This window comes from Chrysoperla carnea, chromosome 3 (assembly GCF_905475395.1).
Source record: "Chrysoperla carnea chromosome 3, inChrCarn1.1, whole genome shotgun sequence".
Lineage (NCBI taxonomy): Eukaryota > Metazoa > Arthropoda > Insecta > Neuroptera > Chrysopidae > Chrysoperla > Chrysoperla carnea.
The window spans coordinates 10,990,026-11,013,907 of record NC_058339.1 but is presented as its reverse complement, the minus strand read 5'-3'; the positions used below and the strand labels follow the sequence as shown (position 1 = coordinate 11,013,907).

General features: G+C 31.2%; 2 protein-coding genes across 5 annotated transcripts; both read right to left on the bottom strand.

Annotated features, from left to right (window-relative positions):
• Window positions 1-1,945: 1,945 nt before the first annotated feature.
• On the bottom strand, window positions 1,946-15,839 carry LOC123296960. Its single transcript, XM_044878696.1, has 3 exons — window positions 15,577-15,839; window positions 5,552-5,746; window positions 1,946-5,013 (listed from the first exon to the last, which is right to left on the bottom strand). Exons 2-3 carry the CDS (start codon window positions 5,692-5,694, stop codon window positions 2,547-2,549), a joined length of 2,610 nt encoding a protein of 869 aa, XP_044734631.1. The 5' UTR covers window positions 5,695-5,746; window positions 15,577-15,839; the 3' UTR covers window positions 1,946-2,546.
• Window positions 15,840-17,100: 1,261 nt separating this feature from the next.
• LOC123294453 (HBS1-like protein) lies at window positions 17,101-22,508 on the bottom strand. 4 transcript variants are annotated; one of them, XM_044875483.1, is made up of 6 exons: window positions 22,343-22,508; window positions 21,884-22,258; window positions 18,198-19,100; window positions 17,846-17,913; window positions 17,465-17,770; window positions 17,101-17,396 (listed from the first exon to the last, which is right to left on the bottom strand). In XM_044875483.1, exons 1-6 carry the CDS (start codon window positions 22,383-22,385, stop codon window positions 17,139-17,141), a joined length of 1,953 nt encoding a protein of 650 aa, XP_044731418.1. In that variant the 5' UTR covers window positions 22,386-22,508; the 3' UTR covers window positions 17,101-17,138. The 4 variants fall into 4 exon arrangements, with proteins under 4 accessions (XP_044731418.1, XP_044731419.1, XP_044731420.1 ...); XM_044875484.1 differs by having other exon boundaries at window positions 18,198-19,088; XM_044875485.1 differs by having other exon boundaries at window positions 18,198-19,085.
• Between the last annotated feature and the right edge of the window lie 1,374 nt (window positions 22,509-23,882).

The following is a 23,882-nucleotide window of genomic DNA, read 5'->3' as shown; positions in this document are numbered from 1 at the left end:
AAAGGCACAAATCTTATTCGGGTATTGATTTCAATCCAAGTTTTCAAGTTCAATTAAAATCTCACTCTGATTCATAACTGGCAAACGTTAGACGAACTCTTTAAATTAGAAAGTTGTTCTTTATAAAAACGAAATATATAATGATACGAAAAATAATTTTGGTTAAAACTTTTCAATCCGTTTTTACCTAAACTGTACGGTTTGCGGGAAAATGTTTCAAAGGAAAAATGTCACCTCTTATATCAATAACAATTTTCTAATTTCAAGTCATCATCTATCGATTACCAGTTATGGAGTAGACTGAGCTTTTCATTGAGCCTGAAAATCTAGGACAAGTTTAATGCCTGTAAGATGTGCGCCTATACATCCAACATTTTTTGCTTGAAGCATTTTTATCGATACAACTTATTTTTCGAGTTTCCACACCCTGTATATTTTAATCGAGTGGAAAATTCAACCATCCATTTATGATAATGCAAAATATCAACAATAGATTGCAGAATCTTTAAATTTTCTTTTATATGCGCATTCCAATTTACTATGAATTTAAGATTGATTTTACATTAATGAATGGAGTTTATGTGATGTTATTAGAATCGCGAAATATTTAATTATTGACAGATAATTAAACAAGTGGGTACTTAAAAATGTTCGAATCATGACTGATATAGATTCATATAAAAATTGTTCATAACATACAATTACACCTACGTAGACCCAAACTAATTAAAGTTTATTCTTTTTTAGGATTTAGATATATCAATGATAGACGGTGTATTGGCACTACACTCAATTCATATTAATGTCGCAACCTACTACCTTAATTAGCCGTTCAATTAACAGCCTAGCGCCCTGAATATATTCAATATTCAGTCATTCAATCAAACAGCTAGACAAATGACTTGGATAACATTTAATTACTTGTCTAGCCTAGTCATTTAAACTTAATTCCACTTTCTACAACCTCCTGAAATCTATACATTGTGATTATGGCGTCGTCATTCAGGCCGACAGTTGTACGGCGCTATTCAGTAAAAACGGTAGGCTGTTAACTGAACGGCTGATTAATAGTTGACTGCGATATTAATACAATAACTAATGCACACGATTAAAATAAAAATAATCAAGCTAATAAATCGTAAGCCAATGTGAAATCAATCTTGATGCGTTGAAATAATATGACAAATATTTAATATCTCTAAAGATATTTAACTTATGTATAGAAATATGAAATTACTTATGTACATAAGTTTTTTCAAAATAATGTTAAATAATTTAAATAATACTTTTATACTCCGTAAATGATTTTTTACACAATTGAATAATAATTTATTATTATTCGTGACTTTGATTAGTAGTGGAGCCTATAAAGTAAGTAAGCACACATTCACAAAACGTTCAATATTCACAAATTATTTTTTGGTCTACTTATACAATAATAATATTAACATACATACAAACGAAACAACATTCAATTTTATCTGCTCAATAAAAGCGGGTAACTGAAAAGTTTATGTATATTTTAAATAAAATTCAATATAGTAGGGGAGCTAGTGACTTAAGTTTTCGCACAATTGGACCAAGGATGAGAACCCTTTTAATTGATTGTGCTGACAATACATGAGCAAAAAAGAATTTTAAATATACAGTTTGACTAAAGACGAAACCTATTTTTAACCCCCGAACTAAAAAAAGGAGTGTTATAATTTTGACGATATGTGTGTGTGTGTCTGCCTGTCTGTGGCAACGTAGCGCCTAAACGGATGAACCGAATTTAAATTATTCTATATTCATGAATTTTCTGCGAATCGTTTTACAAATTTTTAGCATAGCTGCCGATTTAGAATTATTAGAAATGATTCGAAAAACGATTGAACTATTTGAAATGTTTTCTTAGTCAGGATTTTGTATTGTTTTCAAACAATAAAAGAAGACATACAGACAATTTGAACATTAAAAATGTTTTATTGGTAAATACAATATTCTATAAACAGTTACGTCTTTGATCAAATTGTATAACTAAAATTTTTTTTGGGACGTTTCGGGCCCTGCAATGTATACGACTTGGAAGACCAATAGCTTACTCATGTATTGAGTCAATACCATCGATAAAATGTGTTCTTAACCATGGTCAAATGATGATTTAAAAACTGTCACCGGCTTCTCTACTAATAATCTGGATGTTCGTCGGTATATGCTGTCTTTAATAAATGCATCTGGAAGAAATTCTGGTGTTGCTTAATTACGCATAGTCGAACAATTTTTTCTCTGCGATAAATCAATTTATTGATAGGCTAAAAATTTCTTAAATAATTTTTTAGGAAAAAATAATTGCTGGTTTAAATAAAATGAAGACACACAAGAATTTCTAGAGATCTATTAATCAAAGATCATATGAGCACCGAAATTAAAAATATTACACATTTTTTATATTCAATTACCTCAGAAAATAAGTTTTTTTAACGTCTTCGTTTATTTTGTTTCGACGTTAAATCATTATTCAATTTTTCCTGTATATAGGCCATCATAATGGCCGGTAGTGCTTCCTATTGTAAATGCATAAAAATAGTTCTATCTCGAATCTTACAATGTCGTAATTCAGAGAATGCTCGTTGTGCTTCTAATGGACTACTGAATGCAACACGTGCATCACCTGTTGGATGACCACGATCATTAAATCGTCGCATAACATTTTCTTCAGGTATATGAAAATCACGGAAGAAATCTAAGATTTCACTAACGCCCGCTCTAAATGGTACATTTTCAAGTGATAACACACATCCAGGATTTCTAAATGCTTCAGGTACGTATTGAGGTGAGGCTGTCTGTTGTTGCCGTTGTGATGGTGGTCCACTTAATAGAGGACGACGTGGACCATTTATGTTTCTATTACTTATTTGATTATTATGTCCGTTGGAAGAATTATTGAACCGATTCTCTGGTGATGGTGTAATCCCAATTAATTGTTCCATTTCTCTTCTAGGTATTAGTTCAACAATAACTTCAGACATGCCAAGTTGTGTGCCATTTTTAGTAAGTGCTTGTAAAGCTTGACTGGGTTCAGAAAATTCACAATAACAAAAACTCTGCTTACTACTTTTACCAAATGGAACATGTATACGACTAGGTATTAAACCAATGTCAGAGAAAAAGTCTATGATATCACGATCACACGTTTTTTGGGGTAGTCCTTTCAATACAACACAATCCGAAACAGGACTATCATTTGATGAAGTTCCTTTGCTAGCTAATGATGCTTCATCTGGAATATCAACAATGCCACTTCCACTATTATGTTGTCGTTTAACCTCGAAGAATATATTTTCTGAGACTAATTGTATTGTTATACTTTTACCATTGATGTAATGTTTATCTTTCATATTATAAAATCTTAATGCATCATCTGACTTTGTAAATTGTAAATATGCTAATTGTTGTGAATCTTTGTTCATTACCATTAAAACGGAAACTACTTGGAAATCACCTACCATTGTTATAATATCATGTTCTTTAGTATATGGCGGTAAATTTAAAACAGCAATACACGATAATTTATCGTCAACATTTCGTATTATATTTTCACCATAAATACTAGCTCTATCCAAAGGTCTATCATCTTTAATAATTTCTCGATTTTGTGGTGGAACATACGAATCTATTGCATTATCAAATTCTGAATCATCACAATGTGTTATTTCAACAGAATTACCTCGATATGAGGTGCCGGAACGTTGTAAAGCTTCTCGTTTACCTTCTGGTTGTACAAATCGCACGTAAGCGATACCAGTTCGACGTCCATCTTCATCGTTTACTAATTTTACACCATCATTTGCAATAAATAGGCCTTGGAAGAATCTTCTTACATCACCATAACCACCACGACCAAGATGCATCTTAACACAGCAACCAGATCGAGGTATTTTTGGCTTTGAATCACGATGATAACTATCGTTACTACGTTCGTTTTGACCCATGCTACTATTCGAATCCATAGAACAACTATCATACGGGCTAAAAGGTGCACCGGTTAAGTTAATCGGTCTATTTAATAAAGGTCTAGACATACTATTATTTCCTGACATATTGCCAAAACGATTGTCACTTCCAAAGGAATCGAAATTTTTACCACGATTATTAAATGACGATCTATCAGAATCTCTAAAGTTCATGCCTTGTTGATTCATTCCTTGATTTTGGAATCGTATATCGTTAAACGATTGATTAGTTGGAGGCCAACTATCTCTATTTCTAAAATCACCCGGTACATGTTTGTCAACATCTATAGGTCCAGCCATTGGAAGAATTGAAGCAGATCGTCGATTTTGATCAAAAGAATTCATAAGACTTGGTAAATTATTACGCGCTGGATTATTTAAATTACTTTTCCCACTCATCAATTGCGGCACATCCCAAACACTTTGACTTGTGGCAGGTGCTGGAATTGGACCAGTACATTCAATAATATCAGTATTTGTAGTACTAGTGGATGATACATCACCGCCATTTAGTTTATCTTCACTTGGTTCCTTCTTTTTGTCACGGCCACGCCATGGATCACGATCTCTGGAACGACTTCTATCATTTGTGCGGCTACGATTACGTGATCGACTACGATCCCGTCTATGACGATCACGGCGATCACGCGATCGGCTTCTATCACGTCGTCTACGATCTTTGCGATCACGTGAACGATCTCTTGATCGATCTCGGCGATCACGACGTTCACGTGAACGTGACCGACTTCGTCTGCTTTTCTTTTCAGTGCTTTTATCGTCACGAGTCAATGAATTCTTTGAGTCAGTTTTTGATTCTACTAAATTTGTAAGAACTGATGCAACTTGAGCTGGTAAGGTTAATGGTTGAGGAGCTACTACTTGCATGAACGGTGTTGGATTGCGTGCAGCCTCAATTACTTTTTGCATTTCAGTACGAGAGCTTAGCAAAAGTTTTATCTGCACTTCTTTAATTTTGCCGCCATTCATATTAAATGCTTGCCGAGCATCTTCATCGGTACTGTTAAATAAAAAAATATTAATTAAAAATTGGGAACATTTTATGATTTGTGATTAGCACTAATCTTGACTCTTCTCCGATTCCATAAGAGATAGAAATTTGAAAATCAGTATGCAGCTTCGAATATTAGGTGAAAGGGATTGTTCTTTTTTCCAAGTTTAATTTCCGGAGGTTTATTATGAAACTATAAAAGATAGAAGGTTGCAAATTTTTAGGGTGCTTCGAATAGTAGGTATATCATACCAACCTCATAAGTTAGTTAAGGGGGGAGGATTCATTTTTTCATCTAAACTTGGGAAATTGGAAGTTTTTTTCTTAGGGAAAAATCTGCAAATGAAACATTCAGGGAGCATTCTTACTGAAGATTCCATAACTGTACATTTCGGTAAATTGTCAGATTGATTGTCAGGCTGATTTTTTACAAAATTTTATTAAAATAAATATTTCCTAATATTGTTGATCGAGTACTTTACTTTAAACTTAATTTTTTTTTTCGCTTATTTAATTTTAACCATATTATTGATAATAAAATATATACCTGAAAGCAATGAAAGCATCTCCTAATTCGCCACCGACAATATGAACACCTCCTTCAGGAATGCTGAGTCCACGAAAATATTGACGAATGTCAAGTGCATTTGCTGACCAAGGTAAATTTTGTAACCGAATGATCACACTCATTGTGATCTTTATGTCTGTTTAGACTGTTTAGAATATATATGTTTTGGAGAATCTAGAAGAAAAAAATGGGTAAACTTAAATGAAGTTTTTATAAGAAATCGTTATTCTCAAAAATTAATAAACTCGTTGTCAATGCATTTTATCGTTCAAATTAAAAATTCAGGATACTCTCTTTTTTCGTATTATAAAGTGCTTTCAATACTATTTAAAAAAAATATTTCCTAATGTAAAGAATGCGCCTACATCGTATGTCGATAAACCGATCACCCTGCCAATTGAATTATTGTATATGCATCATAAGGTGTAAGAAAATCTTGCTCTGCATAAATACCTTCACAACTTTGCTTATAATATGCCTGCCAACTTCTATAAATCTCAATACAATTTCACTCTGGTTTTTATCTTGAGCTTAAGAATTTTTTAACCCCCAAAATAAAAAAAAGGGGTGTTTTAAGTTTGACCGCTATGTGTATGCGTGTGTGTGGCATCGTTGCACCTAAACTGATGAACCAATTTTGATTTTTTTGATTTAGTTTAAAAGGTAATTTAATGGAGAGTGTTCTTAGCTACGTTTCAAGTGCGAGTTTACGGTTCCGTACCCGAAAAAACTAAAAAATTGACAATGATCTTCAAAATCGATTCAATTTGGAAAAAGCTTTAAGGAAAAAGGTAATTTAATTGAGTGTTCTTAGATGTATTTCAAGTGCGAGTTTAGGATTACGTACCCGAAAAATTTGTCGAGGGTTTTTTAAATTTTGTAAATTTCACTTGTATCATTAAGAAAATGTAAACATCCTCTCATCTCTCTTTAATATACTATTTATTTAATTCCAGAGAATACCATCTAATAGCTCGTTTTGTAGTTAACCAATGAAAAAATAACTTAAACAAGAGTTTCAGTTTGACGGTGGGTATCACGTTTGGACATCAGATTGGACCTAGTTCTTCGGGTTTCTTTAACAACCAATTTATATCCTAAACTTTATATCTTCATAAAAAACTAACATTTTTCAACTAAACCATTTTTTCGAAAATCATCAGCTTTCGGAGTAAATGCGACTTCAAAATATATCATTATTGCATTTAATCGAAAGAAAACACGCTAACCACGGAAAATTGTCAAGAGCATGTAGGAGATTCGCCTGTGTTCATGACTTTTACCTACAATTATCGATAAACTTTAAGTGTATTTTCTTTCGATTAAATACAATGACTTTTTTTTAAGTCGCCATTTCCTACTTTTGTCTAATTGTTTGTTTTAAAGGTATTTGAGAAATTTTATAAAATAAGAAAATAACTCAACGTTAAGAAGAGTGCAAAAAACCACACTCAATGCCAATATTGTTTTTTTAAATACTTTAAATTTAAAGTAATGCTTATTAGTCGTATAAGAATAAAGTTCAAGGGACCAAAATTTCTATTTCGCTTATGAAGGTTATTACTAAACCAAATTTCTGGTTTGCACATGTACAGGAATGGTTTTTCTTACTTATAGAGGTTTAGTTAGTCTCACGTAATTGAAGAATGACTTTCTCTTATAAGGGTTCATGTTTCTCACTTATACAGTTTTAGACAAGGTCTTGACAATCACCCAGATTTTAGATTTTAGGCTTTTTTTACAAAACGTCTAAAATATGGAAAAATGTGTTTTTTGGTATGTTTTAAAAAAGAAAATTGGGAGAGTGGCAAAATTTTTTTTATAAAACAATATGCAAGGATTTACAAGAAGGCAGTTCAGTTTTCGAATGATATCAGTAAAATTTCAGTGCGATGATTATTTCAGATGATACAGAATTTTAAATGTCAATTTTGCTCGGAAAGCGAATATCCTAGTACAACAAGCTCATATCGAATCTTATTGAAATCTGTGCTTACATTATTTATAATAAATTAGAAAAGTTTAAAACACAAAAACAATTATGGATGAAAATTTTCAAAAGTATTTTCTAAATTTTTTTTTTATTTTCATATCATCAATTTGAAGCGTTACAAACTTGGAACTAAAATTAGTATACCTTGATATATATTTCATATACACATTTCATTCAATACTACATATTGTTAACTTACACCAGCATCATACATGTGTTCTGAAAATAAATCCAACAACTGGGTTAACTTGGAATGCTGTTAGTTTAGCATGCTGAATTGAATTCCAGAACACAGGCCATTTACATGGTATGTAGAACAGTTTTCTTAATATTTTGACCCTTTGAGAGTTTAAGTTCACATTCCCAAAACGCAGATTGTTTACATTAACTTATATATCAATTTTCAAACCTTAAGCTTAGATTGAAGAAGGGATGGCTTTGGAGGTGAGTAAAGCTTTAAGCACTCAATGACAAATCCTTGACTGCCCTCTAGCTTACTTTGGAGGAGCTGCGGAGATTTAGAAAGCTTTAAAAACCGTGAAAAAAGTGATTTTGTGGTACCAAGAACGGGAAAGGGGATCTGGAGAAATAATATCTCCAAAAGACCTATCCCTGACACTTACTCAACTCAGATATAAGGGTTTTAACCCTTCTAATTTAGTTATTAACCTATTACGCAGGTAGCACAACTTTTTGCTTGCAAAATGTAGTTTCACATTCCGGCTGCCAATTTTACTAATTTTCGAAAATTTTTCGAAGTATTTTCTAGAAAACTTTTTGTCGTTTTTCCTTAAGGCTCACTATTTGAAGTTACCTACAAATTTTTATATCTCTATCATTTAAATAGACGCCAAAGTTTTGTCCTAATTTGCCCATTCACGAGAAAACAAAAATGTTGACGAAAAATCGTTTCAAAATAAAAAATCATAGTTTTTACATCAAATTTTTGATCATAATCTCAAAATAATCTTCATTTTCGTCACTAACGAATTTTCAACAAATTTCGTCAACTTCGAATAATCGAAAATGGTGAGGTTTGATGAAAATTATCACGGATCAAAAAATGGTTAGAATCGCCCAAAATATAATATCTAATTGCTTTCAAATTAAATTTTTGACCGGAACTACAAAATAATCTTTATTTTCTACATTAACGAGTTTTCGGCGAAAATCCACATTTTATTTTTTCAAATGCTTATATTTTGAAAACGGTGAAGGTAGATTAAAATGTCAAAAATCAAAAAATGCGGAAGTCGGGTAATTCTGTTCCACCCTATGGGGGTGAATCGAAAAAGCACAAGTTCACATGTATATGACTTGGTTAAGTACACTCAGGAAAACATTTTTCACCAGGTCCCATATAAATCTACTGACTAGGAATCAATTCCTTAGACTATTTTTTCGGTTTTATTTATTCGATTATAAGAATTGTTTAATCGTTTATATTGAAATCGATTGCAATGATTAAAATTGCAAATTTCGAATTTAATTCTTCACTTCTGTGGCCGTATAAATACGGGAAGTTTGGAATCTAAAAATGGGCCCTACGTTCTATGGCAATGAATTGATGATAAACTTCAATGTATTGCAATGGATTGATGATGATTCTTATGTATGCTTTTTGTCCTACAAAACAATGTCAACATACAGTTTTAGTAAAATAGCACTTCGCCTTTAGAGTTAAAAAAAAAAAAAAACGATTTCAAAACTTCAACTTGAGGACCGTGTAGCTATCAAACAAAGCAACTTGATACTAAGGCAAGTTTAGCTAAATCGACTTATTTTGAGCCCTGTATAAAGGAGTATCAAAGGGTAATAAAACTTCTAAATACAAAATGCCCATAAAACGTAGGATGGATATCCAAGTTCTGCTCAAAATAAGCCGATTTAGCTAAATACTTCATTACAAAGTTACTCCGTTTGTGGGTTTGACTGAAGTTGAAATTCAAACATCATACATCAAACACTCAGCAGTTCAAGATCTCTTACCTCATGATCCTGAAATTCCCTTAAATCTTTGTTGATTTGTCAAGAAACCTGGATTTAACTGTTAAATGGACAGCGACATAGTATGATCTCTAATTACTCTATTAACATTTTTACATCTAAAGAATTTTTAGAGAAATCGAACATAATTTTTTTATAGTGCAAATTTTGTGTTGAAAGCTTCCAATGATGAAAATTACAGTAAGGCGAGTAAAGCGAGTGTTTAATTCATAAGGCTCACTAGTTGAAGCTACTTACAAATTTTCATCTCTTTATTTTTTATATTTTAGAAAAAAATGGACACCAAAGTTTTGCCCTAATTTGTCCCCTCACGAGAAAACAATGAGATTTACGAAAAATTGTTTCAAACTTGCGCTTATGACATGATAAAAAGGCCTATTGAGTATTATTACTAATAATATACAATTATTTTATTTACAGAGAAAAGTACTAACGTATCAAACCAATTAGTTACTTAAACAGTAAAGAACACAAATCCGAATTACAAAAAATATGATCCTAGAAAATTGTGAAAAAATCATTTTTACACTTTAAGCAATTTTCCTGACATTCAAAAAATAAATCCAAGTCCAATTGATTATCAAAAACAGCAAAGCCAAGAAGAACATGGAAACGTTATATTTAAGATGTTAAGATTTAAAAAATTTAAAGATGAGGCACTCAATTTGTGAAATACAGGAGCTCTTTGTAAAAAGTAAGTAATCTTCAGCTTTCTGAATGAAGTTCTTCGTTATCCCGTGTGTGGGGTCTTGGTAGATACGCATTTAAGAATAAAAAATTGTAGGCGCATACGACGCCAAATGTAGGCTTCCTGAGGCATTTACATTTATTACCTATGTTTGAGCTTGGACCCACCCCTCCACATTTTCGAAGACTATTAATAATAGAACTTGGCGTCCATTGAGACGCAAAAGTTCAGGAAGTCAATTAATACAATATACTGTAATTGCAGTCAATTCGGCAAGACTTCAGTATCCCGTATTATGTTCCTTTCTGGCATCAATAACCGTAGCTTACACTTCACTTTTCCAACAATAAATATCAAACAACTTCAAATAAGAGCTAAATAACAACGCTGATTAACGCAATATTCCTTTCATTATTCCATGAAGATACTTTTCGAAGCTGAAACCAATTATATCAAATTCAAGGTTTGCTTTTTTCTGCTTACTTCAAAATATATCCAAATTATTTTTTACCACATAATTTTTTTTTAAATTTCTCTTTTCATAAATTTTTTTTTTATTTTTTCGGAATTTTTCGGATGAAATTTGAATACACAAGGGTGTTATAACTCCTAGAGACCCCTAGGAAGATACTTACTACGCTAGAACTAATAAAAAGGTATAATTTGATCAATTTTCTACCGCCAGATCACTCTCAAAAATACATTTTGCGTTGCAGATCACAAAAAAAACTTTAATCAAAAAAAAAGAAATCATTATTGAGAACAAAAATTTTTAATCTCACACCTATGATGTACGCAAGAGGAAACCGAAGAGATGTACGATGTGAAATTTCAAGAGTTATTTTGCTACAATAACACAAAATTTTGCTACAGGAAACCTCAAACAAATTGAAAAACATTCGAAAATCTATGAATAGAAGGAACTTCCATCAGTATACAACCAATTAGCATATATCTCTATATTATCATACTCTTTCGTTAATGAATTTTCGAAGAACAATGCAAACTAATTTTCCATACCTTAGATACATTAAGAAGAATTTTGAAACTAACAAAAAATATATTTTAAGCAAAAATTGTAATTAAATTGTCTACAATAATACTTACCTATTTTTGTATGCGTGACAAATTTAATACAAGCGAGGAGTATTTCATATGCAACAAAGATCACTCAAGTTATGAGTTATTTTCTTACAATATAAATGAGTAAAAACGGTATCAATTTTGAAGGATTATCGTTTGAAACAAATTTTATGAAACATCAAATAAGCATCATGTATATAAAAAGAATTGGCGGAAAAATTTACGCTTCTTTTACTTTACAGTTAGCAACACAAACATTTTGGTTAAACACGATAAAAGAAAATTTTTAAAATAAACTTAAGTAAATAAATAAGATCAAAAGGCCCGACTGCGTAAAATTTGAAGTGAGTGATAACAGCGTAAGCTGAAGACTTAAATCTTTTCTTTTCAATTTATGAATACATTAAGTTTACACATTTATTTTAACTTCGACTGCTTATAAATCTTTTGTTCAAATATGGTTGCTTTTTTTTCATTCTCACAGTTTGTGACTAAATGGATGCATAAACTTGTATAATTTTTATATTTGGAATTGGCTACTTATTACTGCCTTTTATTTCATACTCAATGTATAACAATATATTTTTTTATACAGGGTGGGTCATTTTAATCTATAATGGCTCGTTTAACCAATCAAAAAATAACTATCAAAAGTTGCAAAGTTTGATGTTCTGACATCAGGTTGGACCTATTTCTTGGAGATTCTTTACTTTCCAATTTAGATACTAAACGGTAATAGATACAAGAATAACATTTAAAATTAGAAGGTTGATCCTCATAAAAAGACTAACATTTTTCATCTAAACCATTTTTAAAAAACTGAATGATTATACGTTCAATCAATGTATGTAAAATTGTCATGTAAAATGATATATTTTCATGTATTACTCAGAGGAAAGGGGATATTTCTGAAAAAAGCCCTGGTAGCATTTAGGCATGTTAGCTTTCGTAAACAATTATGATTCTGTTATTTTAAATGAAATTCTTAAAATAAGATAACTAATAAATATTTTATACCCTTTTTTAAAGTAGTGCCAAAGATGAGTAAAAACTTAATTCCATCAATTTTCCAGGAAAATCAGGCTTAACAACTCTTATCAACTTAACAAGTCCAATTATTATTGGGTTCTATAGTTAAAATCTCAGTGCAATTGAAAAATGATAAGTAACATGACAGTCTATATTAGAACTACTCCAATAGTACGAATTACTATCGCCAATAGGCGGGTCACAGCTCCCAGTTATCTGATAAATAGTAAATACAAGTATTAACATCTGGTAATGTAAATTGGAACTACTCAAAACGGTTCAGTATTCTGTTTTAATTAGTACGAGTATTTATCACCAGTTGCGAGGTTGCAACTCCCACTTATCAGGCAAATATTTAACCAGTATTGTTAATCAAATTCCTGTTATTGTTGTCAAATTATATTGCATAACGACGTGCTTCTTATCAAGCAAGTGTTATTTTATTTGAGATAGAGAGAGATTATTTTATCACAAGGGTAGATTATCTCTTAATCATTAGGTAGATTATTTCTTATATGCGAGTCCAATACTGTTAATTTTTGGACTATATAGTTGTAGAAAACACCACAATATATTCATAAATTTAAAATAAAATAAAATTCTTAAACTCAATTAAAATACAATTCGATAAAAATCTTAGAAATTGAAGCAATTAAAATTGCTTTACCCTGTAATTTCATTCATTCACTGATCCTCAGAAAATCTGAGAAAAGATCAAAAAACTTAAATAATATTCTCTTCACGCTAAGCATACGATATTGTCCAAATAATATTGAATAAAACAGATCGCAGTTAGCGATGCATATTTTCCAAATAAAATACAATTTTAGTGAACTTATTATTTGTAGATTTATATTTTTTCCTGTGCTAACTAGTTTTGTCTAAAAAAATATCAATGATGTAAAAATTTATGACTTTGTATATTTTACTAGGCAAAACTAAATACAGGATAAATTATAAAAATCCTAAGTCCCTCCCTCCAAGATAACTTTATTTAGAAAAGATTCATCGCTAAATGCGTCTAAAATGTTTATCCAGAAATAATAATTTATCTTAATAATGTTGATTGATCTAAAAAGTTTTCTGGACTATTTTTACCCGACTGCGGGACGCAAAGGGGTGGTAATGTGTTTATCAGTCTATATATGAATGTGTGTGTTCTTATGAGGCCCACTAGAAACCAAACGCGTGAATCGATTTTGATGATTCATTTGAGAGTCTTTGAAGGTATGGAATGAAAATTCAAGTGGAGTGTCATTGAATAGTATCATTAAATACATAAACCCATTGACGTAAGAATCATTAAAATCGGCTCACACATTTGGTCTCCCGGGCGCCACAAAGAACCAATCATACATACACAGGCTGAAATTGAAAGTCGACGAACTGTTTTAAGTGGAAGTATCATTGATTAAGCTACTTTATTGGAAAGATTTAAGCCGGTCAAGATTTTAATACGTCCCGACTGTTAAAGTCGCTATATAAACTACTGGACTCGTTTCAAGTCAATCAACAAACTGGATCACAAGTATTTTCAATTCATTTTTTAATGTCTCCTTAATTGTTGATTAAATAATTGTGTTCACATTACAAGTATAGTTATTAAAATTTAAATTGATATAAAGTTATCAGTTACGATAATAAATTCAGTATTCCGAAATTAAAATAGTTAAAAATTTTATCATAAACATTTTAGTTGATTTAAATTTTGGGTCAGATCAAGGTTTTATAGTATAACCTCTGCACAGATAAGATACAGAAATGAAAAATAATTGTATTCAATAATCAGCTGCATATCGTGATAATATACAAATTCCATACATTTCCTTTTTAAATAATATCAAGACGCCCTCTTCTCCAAAACAAAAGACGATGTTGTGGACGAAAACAGATGAAATCACCTATGTCCTTAAAAACAGAAAAACTGAATATGGTATTTGTAAAATTTACATACAGGGTGTTCTGTTATTGATAGCAGAAAATTGTACCACTAAATTAAGCTTGTCAAGACAAATGGAAAAGCTAAATACCAAATTTCTATTTGAGGCCTGATGCGGAAGATGTGACTATGGGAAAATAGAAAGATTTATGAATTGGTGTCAATTTAGAATATAAAGGGGACTATCATAACACAATAATTGATTGTAAATTGATTACATTGGGTAGTGAATACTAAAAAAAAAATATTTTGTTGTTATTATTTATAAAGAAAACAAAAATATGATTCACCAATAAATACAATTAGATGTGGGAGGTATCAAATTATATATTATAATAGATCCGGGATAGGGGGAATAAATTGTGTAATACAGAACATAAAATCTTAAACATTGTCTCACTTTACAACGTCAACACACAACATACATAGTTTGGTTTGTCTCGAAGTATATGTATCTAAGCATATATTTAGCAAAACGGACTGGTCCGTTTTGATAAATTAATGCTTACGGTATGTGATATTCGCACGATAAATTGCGTACAACACTTAATTTACCAAGAAACGTAGTGTAGGTTTTAATGGGTTTTTTTTTAATAATAATATAAGTAGCCAAATAGAGTTTTTTTGTAATAATTTTGCATTTAGAGACGCCTTCCAATATGATAAAACACATCCTCTCTTCAAGTAATGTTTTATTGGTTTCATTCAAAATTTGATTGAACTGTGATTCGATAAAGATATATTAATTTATTTTGTTAATTATCTCGCAAAGTAGGCTTCAGATCCAAAAGTGGAAAATAACTTTTTCCTTCGTCTTTATGAGCTTATTCTACAGGGATAACGATCTGCAGTCAATAACAGAACACCCTGTATATCCACTTCTGTATCTAACACTTCATAAAATTATACGATTAAAACTATGAACAGACACAAAACTTTTGAACATAATCTTCTCAACTTACCTCTTGGGTTCAATGGTCAAACAAAATTACGTAGTTACACTTTTATTTAAATGGCTTTGTTAGACGCCATTTTTTACTTACGTAATTAAAATAATTCTTCATTGATTTTTGTGCCCCAAATACCCTTAATTTACTAATATTTCATATAAAATTTTATCCAAAATGAATAATTTCAGATAACTGTAATCTAATTTGACAGTAAAATGCATTAAAAATGAACAATTTTTGTTTGTTAAAAATACTATCGATGTTTTAAAAACGAGAATATTCTATAAAAAATTTTTAATATCCTTTTTAACTTACCTCCAATAATATTATTTAAGATGAATGTTAACACGAAGGTGAAATTAAAATGTAATAATTTTTATGACCAATATTTGTAAACTTTTTCAAATACAAATTAAAAAACAGAAATATGAAAATAAACGCCTAAAAGACAATGTCCAACCAGACAAAAGCAAATGGCCGCTGATGTTTTTGATGATTCAATTTTTTATTAAAATTATATTTCTAATAATTATTGTTTCACAATTTGTAATAATAAACACATATTCTTTGAGGTATTTCCCATTTGGTTTACAATTTTTAACATAATTTTAATTTATTCAATAAATAAACACTTCGATATTTTTTAGAGCGCCTCTCATTAACAAATGAAATGGAAAATATAATTTTTCTAAATAAATTATGGGGATTTTTTTTCTTCACTATCTAGTTATATTTTTCAAAAAAGAGCGGAATTTTAAATGCATTATTCAACGATACAGTCATGTACTTATTTCAATTTTTGTAAATAATAAAAACATTTTAGAATAATATATTTTATTTAATATAATTATACCTATTAAATAATAATACAGGTCTGCAAAAAAAATTTTTTGTCAGCTACATGAGATATTTAGCTCCCAGGTTTTCAGAAAAATTTTCTATGTGGGAGTGTAAAAAATGGACCTTCAGGCTTATCTTGCCGCCTTGAGCTACGTATGCTGCTAGTTGAACAATGATTTTGTAGTCAGGATCCTTAGTATTTCCCAAAAACTTTCGCACTACATCCTTGAACGATACCCAAGCTTCTTTTTCCTTCTCATTCATACTTTCCACAAAGAAGATGTCAGTTAAAATCCTTCTTATATCGGGGCCAGTGAAAACTCCTTCTTTCAACTTTGTTTCTGACAGCTTCGGGAATTTTGTACATAGATATTTAATACAGTCTCCATCCTTTTGCAATGATTTTACAAATTGTTTCATCAACCCCAATTTGATATGGAGAAGTGGCAACAAAACTTTTTCTGGCGGCTCCAAAGTAGTATTGATAACATTTTCTCCCCAGATTTTAAAGCCCTTGAGGTGGCCAATCACTTTTAGCCCAGTGCTGTTTTCTGGCTCTACTATCCCATAAGCATAAGAAGCATGGGTATTTAGTATAGCCTGCCTGCTGACCCAAAAGCATCGTGAGTATTTTGAAGTCCCCACAAATCATCCAATTATGGTCCTGATATTTGATTCTTTCCAGGGTAATGGCCAAATTGTTATAGTTAGTTTTCTTCCATATGCACAGAATACCCCATTGTAAGCGAAGCTAATTTATTTTTATTGTGCAATAATACTACTTTAAGACTAGTTTATGTTGTTACTAATATCTATGAAAACCTATGTGATAGAATGTTTTAAATAGTTTTCCTGTTTTTAGGAGGTCAAAATCTATAAGAAAATGTAAAAAAAATCCTATGCAGTTTTTTAATCGCAGACCTGTGTAATAAAAACATTTTAGAATTAATATATTTTATTTAATATAATTATATTAAATAATAATGAAATAAAAATAGATATAATTTGAGTAATTTTATTTTAAAATATAATCAATTTTATTCAAGTAGTTCAGTAACAAGTCCAGCTGCTACTGTAGTACCAGCAACACGTAGCATAAACCGTCCCAATTCTTTCACATCACGAAACAATTCAATACAAATGGGTTTATTTACAACGATCTCAACAATGGCATTCGAATAGCTTCCCAAACAACGTGGTTTTTTCTTAATAACTTCACCCGTACTTTTGTGTAATTGTGCTTTGATTTTTGTAATATTGGCAGCTTCAATTAAAGATTGATGATGTAGGAGCACCTGTATTAACAAAAACAAAAAGAACTTAAAATAACTTGGAAATGTTTGAATAAATTGAAATTTTTTACCGGATATCCTCGTGTCAGTGGAGTTTTAACATTGAAAACAACAATACGAGCTTCGAATTTCTGAACGACAGGTACTGGTGAAATTGGCGTTGAAAGAATACATCCAATTGTAATGTTTTGTATGTCGATTCCAGTTAAAGTGATGGACACTTGATCACCAGCAAACGCTGTCTGCATGGGAACTTCATCAAGAGTAATATTACGTACAGTAGCACCTTCTTTTACAGGGCATAACAATACTCGATCACCAACATTTAATACGCCAGTCTCAATTCGTCCGGAAACGCATAATCCAGCACCAGTTCCCTAAGTTTACATAATATTATTGTGAATTTTTCTGAGGCTTCTATGAAACAAATAAATTTTAGACGATTATAATACCTTATAAATATCGTGGATAGAAAATCGAAATGGCTTCGAAACTGCTCGTTCAGGTACACTGAATTTGTCTGTAAAAATTTATTAGTTTTAAATTATTCTAACAATCAGTAAAATCTAAAATTATAAAGTGGTATCCTTAAAAAACTAAAATGAGTTCTTAAAGACAAGAGGTTCGTTAGGATGACAGGGTTAGAAAAAACATCTAGGCTTGATAGAAAGTAGAAAAGATTGTGCAAACGGCCTTGTCTTTAGAAAATTAAAAAAGACCTCGACTGCATTATAAGCCAGGTTTTGGCTTCCTTCGCACTACTACTACTATTACTAAATGTTAGATCAAAAATTCGTATCTCACCTATGACATCAAGTAAACAAGGTCCATTGTACCATTGTAAAAGAGCATTTTCGGTTGGAGGTCCAACTAAATTTTGTCCAGTTAAACCACTAACTGGCACATAGGTAACATCTTTATCTCGAAATCCAGCTTGACGTAAAAATGATCCTAAACTATTTTTAATTTCATCAAATCTCTTTTTGTCCCAATCAACATTATCAAATTTATTAATAGCCACAGCTAATTGACCAACTCCCAAAGATCGAACTAATAGAGCATGTTCTCTTGTTTGTCCACCTAAATCAAAACCAGTCTCAAATTCTCCCTTTGTTGCATCGACAACTAACAATGCAACATCCGCTTGACCAGCACCGGATATCATGTTAGGAATAAAATCTTTATGCCCAGGAGCATCTAATAACGTTATTTTCTTTGTTTTCGTTTCGAATTGCGATCGTCCAATATCCATCGTAATTCCTCGTTCACGTTCTTCACCAGTTTCATCCAATACCCAAGCGTATAAAAAACTTTGTTTTCCCAACTTACGACTTTCTGTTTCATACTTATGCATTGTGCGTTGATTGATTTGTCCAAGATCGTATAATAAATGACCCATAAGCGTTGATTTTCCAGCATCGACATGTCCAATTATAATCATATATAAATGACTTTTTTCACCTTCCCTTTCTTTTTGATACAAAGCTAAGGGATCGATTTTGGAGTCCTTTGTTTTTTGAATATCTGGTGTTGCACGACCTTCTAAAGGTGTTGCGGTACCAGATGCTGGCGATTGAGATCTTGGTGTTAATGCATTTGGCCGGGAAACATCTTTATCAGGTCGAGGAAGTTCAAATCCTTTTGTTACATTTAATGTTTGCGGTACAATCTTCACACTTCTGACTGGTACTTCTACTGTGACAATATCTTTTTGTAAATATTATTAGAAAAGAAAAATTAATTATATAGAAAAAATGTTTCACTAATAGACAAAATGAAAGAACGTTATTTTCACGTTGTAAATAAAAACGGACTGGTCCGTTTTGCTAAATTAATGCTCACAGTATGTGATATCGCACGATAGGTTGCGTACAACACTTAATTTACAAACAAAAACAGTGTAGGTTTTAATGGGTTAGTTTTTATAATAACATAAGTAGCCAAATAGAGTTTTTTTGTAATAATTTTGCATTTAGAGACGTTTTCCACTATGATAAAACACATCCTCTCTTAAAGTAGTGTTTTATTGGTTTCATTCAAAATTTTATTGAACTGTGATTCGATAAAGATATATTAATTTATTTTGTTAATTATCTCGCAAAGTAGGCTTCAGATCCAATAGTGGAAAATAACTTTTTCCTTCGTCGTTATGAGCTTATTCTGCAGGATGACGATCTGCAGTCAATTACAGAACGGCCCTGTATATCACATGTATATCACCAAACATATTTTAGAGAAATAGTATGACACCTTTTCTAATTTGCTTTGTGCATATTTTGTGACGCAGAGATATACATCCTTTTCCATTCAAGTGAAATATTGAATTCCAAATAAATTTTTACATTATTGATTAATTGAATAAAATTCTCGATATTAAAAAAATATTTTAATAAAATATAATTATATTACATAACAATAATACGTCATTAATATTAAAAGTATAAAAAATCAATTATTTACAATTTATTGAAGAACAAACTATTTTCGAATATTTTGAAAAACAGTTTTGATTTTATCATCCGGCGAGGGTACGTTAAATTGAAACCATTGAACCTTATCATCATAATTTTTTTTCGATGGTAGAGTATAAGGACTTGCTCGTATATAACTCTTACAAATAATTTTACCAAAATGTGAACATTGTTTAACATCTAATTCAACATTATCATATAATTGTTTAACATCTAAATAACAATCTTTTAATGGTTCAATAGCTTTGTTTATATCAAAGGTGGGTGTTGTTTCACAATCAACAAATTGTGGTATAAAATGTTCAACAATTTTTACATCCTCTTTAGCCACAACTATATTTGGTAGGGAACTATCACTTTGTTTTAAGGCTTGTGTTAAATCTATAGTCCATTTTTCATTGTCAATCGGATCGGATGTAACACGCGGAAAACTACTTGGTTTCGATGAATGTTGTTCGACTAATTTTTGTAACGATTCTAATTTTTCATTTAATTTTGTACCCGATGATTCCGGTGAAGATGAATATAAACTTAAATTGGATAATTTTTGTGTAAAATTGCGAGTGTTTTTTGTAGGTAAATTTATTAAACTACTTGATTCAGCTACATTTTTTTGTAGATGACTTCGTACTAAATCGGATAGTGAATCATGTGAATCCGTATGAAGTTTCGAATTACTTTTAAAATTATCAACGCATATATTAGATGCTGTATTTGAATTATTTAATGGATTTATTTCGGTATCGATACTATCAGAATCATCAATGACTTTCTTTTTAAAATTAATTTTTTTGCCTAAACCAAATTTTGATGGTGTTTTCATTTTTAGTTCTTTATGTTGTTTAATTAGTGAAGTTAATGAAGATGAAGAATTTTTATCAATTACTATATTTAAGTCTTACCTTCCCGAATTTAATTTATTTTCATTTTTAAATGCGGACACCAATCAAGAAAATGGATACATGAAAGAAAGAAAAATTTAATGAATACAAATAAACTAGTGAGACATATTAGCTCAATATTACAAATTAGTACGATTAGGTTAGGTTAGGGTGGCTGTCCTGGGGTGGGACACACTTAGACCATAGGGTCCGTTGTGATACCGTAAAGGGGTTGGCCCATTCCCGGCCACTACTCCATGAACCATTTGGAGCTGTTTAAGAACAGCAAAAGGGCTTTGACGTCGACTGACTTTAGGTCGGAGAGGTCGTCAAAGAGAGGCTGGCTCAAGTAAGTCCATCTCCCCATGACAAGAGTTGGGCAGTGACAGAGAAGATGAGACATTGTCTCCTCCTCGTCACCACTGTGACAGCTCCTACAGTAGTCGTGATACACTGCCAGGCCTAAGCGTTCAGCATGCTTGCCACCCAGCCAGTGTCCTGTGATAGCCGCAACAACTTTGCGAACAGAGGCCCTTGGAAGTGATATGAGAACTTTGGAACGCCTGCGATTGTACTCAGACCATATCTGTCTTGTAGTACCACAAGTACGTTCTTTCCTCCATCTAAGATTGGCCTTTTTCAGAATATCCTCTTTCAGGAGTAACTTGCAGTTCGCAATTAGAACTCCCGGTTATTTATTGATGCTTGTGTCCATGGTAGCATTGTGCCATTTCTGGTAAGCTCGCCGGCTTCACAATTTCCTGGAATGTCCCTGTGTCCCGGTACCCAAATCAGGTTTACATTCATTTGTTCCGCACAGCTCATTTAAAGACGTACGGCAGTCCTGTGCTACCTTTGACGTTAGATAGACTGAGCTGAAGGATTTTAAAGCCACTTGGCTGTCGGTGAAGATTGTAATGTCCCTGCACCTAAGGGTGTTCAGTCTTAGACATTCACAAACCTCGTGAATAGCCATCACCTCCGCTTGATACACAGTACAGTGATCCGGCAACCGAAATGATAGACGCAGATCAAGATCTTCAGAAAAGATCCCACAACCCACCTTCTTCTCTATAACTTAGATCCGTCAGTGTAGAAAATTAGTACGGGCTTAGCACAAATATATTTGAATAGTCACCTTTAGATGTTTTCGTTGAAAGATTCTTATCAGTCATATGTGTTAGAAGACTGTCCAAAGCTTTTTCCGTATTAAAATTATAATTAATTATCGTGTCAACCAGAGTTTTATGGGATACAGAATCACCAACCACTTTTTTAATACTTTCCACACATGATTCCAATTTAGCTTTATCAATATCACCCTCAGCATTCTCTTTTGGTCGTGGTGTTTCATTTTCATCACCTTCAGCTATAGTCCCTTCTGTATTAAAAAATGCGCCCATACTACGATTTCTGCCTTCTCTGTTATACATAAATTGAGCTGCATCACTTGGTGAAATACAATAATCATCTTCAACCGAATGTCCATAAACATCATCATATCCATCACATTCTAAAAAAAAAAATTAGATTAGATAAGTGCACAACACATTTTTGGTCAACTTATCATTGACATTGCTGAAGAAATTAAAATTACCTTCAGAATAGTTCATTGAACGTATATTACGATGTCGAGACATTTTTAAAAATTATTTTTTTTAAATAAATACTCTTAAAATATGTTTTGGTTCAAAAATAAATTCTACATATTTACTTTAATTGTATATTGTTGTCAGTGCTGTTTTTATTTTACTTGTTCTCTATTATAATTTGATACTTCATTTTGGTACCGTTCTTGTGAGACATGTACATAACGGAGTACATGTCTCACAAATTATTTTCATTCAATATGGTATTATCGTTAGTCAAAAATAAATCATGAAATTTGAAAATAGTTAAAATTTATGTAAAAATATACTTAAATATTCTGATTTCGAGTCATAAAAGCACATTTTTCTTTTAAAATATTAAAATTAAAAATCGTAATTTTTAAACTGTATATCACGTGACCTAAAACGCGGGTAAGCCCTGCTGTGATGTCATAGCGATATGAATCATAGATCATCAGTTAGTTCCATGAAGCATATAGGCTCTATAACCTTCATGGCTAGTTCAGTGTAGACAGCTGGGTATAATATATACATAGATAATAAGTTTTTATATTTATATTATAATCAGATGTCTATGAATATATCTGTCAAAAATATTTTTGTTATTTCGTATAGTGATTCCATATTACGTCATCAAATTGAATGCCCGCATTTTTGACAGTTTAAAAAAGGTTTAAAATTTAATTTAAGTTTTTGGCAAGAAATCGTGTGTATTTTTCCGAAATAAATTTTTGGTGGCTTTTTATTAGCAAAATCAACATTTTGAAATATTTTTTCAAAAATAGTGGAATACCCTATTTGTGTGGTTCAATGTTATGCTCATAGATGGTGTAGTAAAATCAGGCTAAATTTAAATTGAGTAGTTTTTGCGTGAAAGCCTTACTAGCACATTTATAAGATATAGGGATTAATTTTCATTATTAGATTGTACATTAAAACATTTTTTATTAAATACAGAATCGTTTGGGAAGATTTGGGAATATAATATTTAAACAGATTATAAAATCGTAAAACATTCTCTATTAGTACAGTCGCTGAAGGTGTTTTAGTTGAATTTCAATGGTTTTTCTAATTTTTCCAATAAATAACGTTTTAACGAATAAAGTTTTTATTATTTCGATGTATTTTATTTATAAGACGATAGATTGTGAGTAAAGTTTAATTCAGGTACTGTATTCTAAGATATTTTGTAATTCACTTCGTGTAAATTCCCGAAGTAATAAACTAATTTTGAAGTTGACTTGAACTTGAATTGGTTCAGCATTAAATGTTATAAAATTTTAATATAGAGCAGAAGCTTAACGTACTTAAGTTTGCACAATATGAAGACCTCATTTTGTCTTTACTAAAACAGGAGTAACTAATTCTCTACTACTTCCTAGACTAAATTGTATCCACTTACACCTTAAAAAACGCAAATGGATTGACACCATATCAGTTAGACGCCAAGTATTCAATTATTTTATATATATACTCCCCCCCCTCCCCAGGATAGAATAGTATGATATTAAAACAAATAATTATTTT

Bases quoted from the DNA above. Each gene is read 5' to 3' on its own strand.
- LOC123294453 (XM_044875483.1), bottom strand. From the start codon at position 22,385: ATGTCTCGACATCGTAATATACGTTCAATGAACTATTCTGAAG. The intron at 17,914-18,197 runs GTGAGATACGAA...AAATTTTTACAG, and splicing joins TTGTTTACTTGATGTCATAG to ACAAATTCAGTGTACCTGAA. The intron at 17,397-17,464 runs GTAAAAAATTTC...TTGTTAATACAG, and splicing joins CACTGACACGAGGATATCCG to GTGCTCCTACATCATCAATC.
- LOC123296960 (XM_044878696.1), bottom strand. From the start codon at position 5,694: ATGAGTGTGATCATTCGGTTACAAAATTTACCTTGGTCAGCAAATGCA. The intron at 5,014-5,551 runs GTATATATTTTA...TTTATTTAACAG, and splicing joins GATGCTTTCATTGCTTTCAG to TACCGATGAAGATGCTCGGC.